At 42.6% G+C, this 4,471-nt stretch overlaps 1 protein-coding gene across 1 annotated transcript; it reads right to left on the bottom strand.

The window, feature by feature from the left end:
• Nucleotides 1–320: 320 nt before the first annotated feature.
• LOC115731613 (stemmadenine O-acetyltransferase-like) lies at nt 321–2,967 on the bottom strand. The gene is made up of 2 exons (XM_030662274.2): nt 2,284–2,967; nt 321–1,403 (listed from the first exon to the last, which is right to left on the bottom strand). Exons 1-2 carry the CDS (start codon nt 2,961–2,963, stop codon nt 710–712), a joined length of 1,374 nt encoding a protein of 457 aa, XP_030518134.2. The 5' UTR covers nt 2,964–2,967; the 3' UTR covers nt 321–709.
• Nucleotides 2,968–4,471: the final 1,504 nt, after the last annotated feature.

Below are 4,471 nucleotides of genomic sequence, written 5' to 3'. Positions count from 1 at the left end.
GTCCTCGAATTAATTATTTTTTTCGATCGTACTGTTCCTTTCGTTAAGTATGTAAACAAACATGTCGGCGTGGACTGTTACATGCCGCCGGGTCAACATACGTAGATAATATAATTATTAACAATATATTTAAATAAATAGCGAAAAATTTCACAATAAATAGTGAAAGAGAAAGAAGGGGGAAGGCGAAGTGGCAGCAGAGAGGCAATCACGGTAGATTTCATTTCTCAACGTACTGATTACACACGATATAAGAATAACTTATGCATCGAAAGTTGTAATGCTTTATAGTTAGTTACTTAACAGGTGTCTCGAGACACGCTTAACAAAATGAATTTCCTTAAAGTTATAGACATTTTGGTCAATTTCGAATAGTAAATTTACGAGGTTGTCCCCGAAAGCGAGATTGTTTAGGTAAAGTTAAACGGAACGAAATTCTTTTTCCGTAGAAAGCTAAACAAAGTCTTCTTTTTACTCAAATAATCCTCCTTTATTTAGGACTATTCTCGAGTCCATCGTTAGAGGAAGGAAAAAAAAAAAAAAATATTACACATTCACTATTGGATAATTAACATGTGAGTTCGGTATAATTGCGCAAGCGATATTTATTTTTTTTTTTCACATGTCTCCGGTCCGACGGTCATTGTGTAAATTATTTCCTTTGCAATGGACCTAATGAAAATCCATTTATTTAACCCTAGGTCATCAGTCAAATCTCGAAAGCAGATGGATCTACTGAAGCAAACTCCAAAAGCTCCTCGTTTTGCTCTAATACGTCGAGCTGGTCCTCGCCCGTGAAAACCCATGCTTCGACTCCTTCGCGCGACTTCGTGTCCAGTAGAATCACGATATCCACCTTCAGATTTTGCGTTTCCTCCGTGGTCCCGACCGCGCTCACCCATGCCGGCCTCCCCCACCCGAAATCGATTTCATAGTGACCGAAGTTACACCAACTCGTGATCGACACGAGACCCTGCGCTCGAGCCAAGGACTCACTGATTTCCCTAATGCCTTGACGGAGCGCGGCCGATCCACCATCGCCTACAAAGCTTCTGACGAATGGGCCGTCTACTTTGGCTTTCATTTCTCGGAGCCGGCTGACGAGGCCGGGCAGGTCGTTGTCCTTCGCTTCGGGCTCACACAGCATGGGCATGGGCCATACGTAGTTCCCGATGGCATCGTCGGGGAAACTCGAGATGGCTTTTGGACGGAGGTTGTGGGGTTGGAGCAATGCCCCTGGCTTGTCAAGGTTGGATGCCTTGTTCCATGCCGCTGTGATCGATTTGAGCATCAAAGCCGTGACGACTTCCGCTCGAGTCGGGTTCCGCACTTGCGAGTTGGATGCTTTGGCCTTGAGTCTCGCGGTGGCTGATGCGTCGAATACGAATCTCCTCGTACCACACCTTGGGAAAAGGACGATATCAATATCTATCAATCCCATCATTTAACATATCAATTAATAGACCGGGGTTAGAAACCTAGTGTTGCTCAAATATAAAACGTTGCCATCTCTAGCGAGGCAAAAATAGATTCATCTGTAGGCAACCCCTTAATGTGAATATACGATTTCATTGTCGCCTAACATCAGAATCCTGTACCCAACAGGGAATCTTCATGTGCTACTTTTACGATTCGGAGCTCAACAAAAATGGAAAGAGAGTTTTCACGCATCTTATTCTGATATTTACAGCAATGGAAAGTTGCGTCTACTCCTGCCTTTTGGTAATATGTGACTCATCTAAAATGAAAATTCCCCCAATGAGAATATTTACGACGTGTGCCCCAATTGGATTCGACAGAAAATTTACTTGCGATGCAAATATTACCTTTTTTGTCAAAGTTTGAGCGTTCGAATATTTCCTCCTTTTTTAAGTAAATGCTTTTGTGAAGCCACTTTACATTGGCATTTTGTAAACCAAAAAAAAAAAAAAAAAAGAAAGTCAAAAAATCAACCTAGTCTTTCACTTGGAAAAATTTCAGGTGCTTCAATAGTAAACTTTTTTTTAGTACTCCAGGAAGATTAGTTTTTTTTTTTTTTTTGGTCATACAGGAAGATTAATTGAAAACCATCAAAATCGATGCTTGTGTGGGTTCCTAGAGTTCTTTGTTCTAAATTTGATGTTTCCGATAGTATCTATCACGAATAAACACAGGGTATGGGTGAAGTCGAAGCTAACCAAATAAGTGAGACCATTTCAAGTTTTCTGGTCATAATAGTAGAGACATGAACAGAAGGAAAAGTCTCATTTAGAATCCAATCATAAAATTCAGGATTTCCCATACCTGCTTGCGTTCGCAAAAGGGGCACAGAGAGATGAGTAGGTTTCCTCTTTGGTGTCTGTTTTTCCTGGAATGAAGAAGGACGGCGCATCGAAGTTGGGACGCAGAGTTCCGCCGCTGTTGCGGGCCGTGGCCGCCCAGCACTTGAAGAAACTCATGAAAGAGACACCATCTGCGATGGTATGCGAAAGTAGCAAGCAGACTGCAACTCCACCACAGGCGAAGGTGGTTGCTTGAACCATCGCCACGGGATCTCCTGGTCCCCCTTCTCCCCATGCGGCGGCGCGTGGTTGGATCTTCCCGATCGTTTCCATGTCCGGCCGTTCGAGTAGCAGCGACAGGGGGAACTCGGCCCTGGCCTCAATGAAGAGAGCGCCCTCGTCATTGCAGTCGATGGAGAGGTCGTCCTTCATCTTCCCCGCGAAGGGATAGAACAGTGCTAGGGTTTTGGACAGAGATTGCTTCAGAAGTTGTATGGGTGTGGTTTTTCTGGTGGCTCGATCAGCTCCCTCGATGGTGTAGTAAAGGACCATGGGACAATACGTGGGGGACAAGAACTGATCAAGAAGGGATAGCTTGTGGCTTTTGAGGTGGTTTGGTGTGGGAGAAGATGGTTTGATGAATTCTTTGGATACCACCTCAACCTCCATTTCGGATGTGGTTTGGTGTCTTAAATCAGTCATTGCATAGGAGATAAGGTTGGACGCCCGGGTACTATTTATAAGGGGATAATTGTCCCAAAAGTCCTAAATATATGGTATGGTGGCCAATTCAATCATAATCCTTCTAATTGTGATAATTGTACGGTGGCCAATTTAATCATAAAACCTTTCAATTTTATCATTTTTTTCCTAAACTTTTTAACGATTTGCCAATTTAGTCATTTCAAGTAATTTTGATCAAAAATCACTGAAGAATTACGTTGGCAAATTGTTAAAAAGTTTAAGATTGAATTAGAAAATGAGTCGTTTTTATGGATTCGAAGCGGCTCTATGTTCACCTGCACCGACGTGGGCCTCGCCGGTCCTTCTTCATATCGCGCCGTACTTATTAATGCCAAGAACGCCTACTAAGCAGAGGTAACAGATAGATACTAGCCACTAGCCTTCAAGCAGGCACACAGCACATATTAATGAGGAGTCCGAATTGGAATTAATAATTTAAAATTTGTTACATTTAGTGCCGCATCAAAATTAAAATGAGTCTGCTGATGATTTGAATTTTTTTAATGTCTTTAGCTGCAGGACAATTATCCAAAAAATCTTAAATTTATTATCCGGTAACTTCTCAATTTTGTCAATTTAATCATAAATTTTTAGATAATTTGTTAATTTAATCATAAATTTTTCGACGAATTTCTCAATTATATATTTATTTATCATTCCATTGAATACATATTGGAAACCGTTAAAGGCCAATGTGTCAATGTACATGTCACCGGTTCCGCTCAAGTAGCACGGCCCTATAGCCCGCAATGGCCACGTTTTCCAACTATGTCATCTCTCTCTCCCTCTCTTCAATTGTACTGACGTAGCGGATCCGAGATCCCTAGCCTCAAAAAGCTTCGGTTAGATTTGGTTGGGGGTAGGTGTATCCATCATTTGTGAGGTCTCAAAGCCTCTACTGTAAGAATAAAAAGAGGGGGAGTGATGGACGAGGGAGGCGAAGGTGCCACGGTGACGTGGAGCGAACGGCAACGGATATTCGAGGTATTAGCAAAGGCAAGTGAGGGTGGTCACGGACGTGGAGAGTAGGGGTGAGCAAATCGGATCGCCCGAATCGAGAACCACCCGGACCGGATCGGTGGTCCGATTTCAAGTCCTAGATGGGTCCGATCCGGTTCCCGATTATTAATATTAGAATCGGTGCCCTAGGTGGTTTGGTTTCTAGTACTAGGGACATAAGACCGGATCGATCGATTTTTTTTTTTTAAATGTAACCGCAAGGTTTATTGTTTAGGCTTTTCGGATGATCGTGACTTTTTCCCCCCATCTAGACCCGTTCCATCAATGGGAGATGGCAAGAAATTTTGCAGAGAGAGAAAAGCTCGTAACATTTCATTTTTGGAGTGATTATTTTCAGAGTGTGAATGCGTGATGTGCCTGTGGACACACACCCACATCTAGCGTTGTTCTTTTGTTGTTTGTTGTTTTGTGATTGCCTTCTTTTGTCATTGAGAAGGGCAAAATCT

This window comes from Rhodamnia argentea, chromosome 2, assembly GCF_020921035.1.
Source record: "Rhodamnia argentea isolate NSW1041297 chromosome 2, ASM2092103v1, whole genome shotgun sequence".
Lineage (NCBI taxonomy): Eukaryota > Viridiplantae > Streptophyta > Magnoliopsida > Myrtales > Myrtaceae > Rhodamnia > Rhodamnia argentea.
The sequence above is the reverse complement of the archived record's forward strand: the minus strand, read 5'-3'. Positions and strand labels throughout refer to the sequence as shown.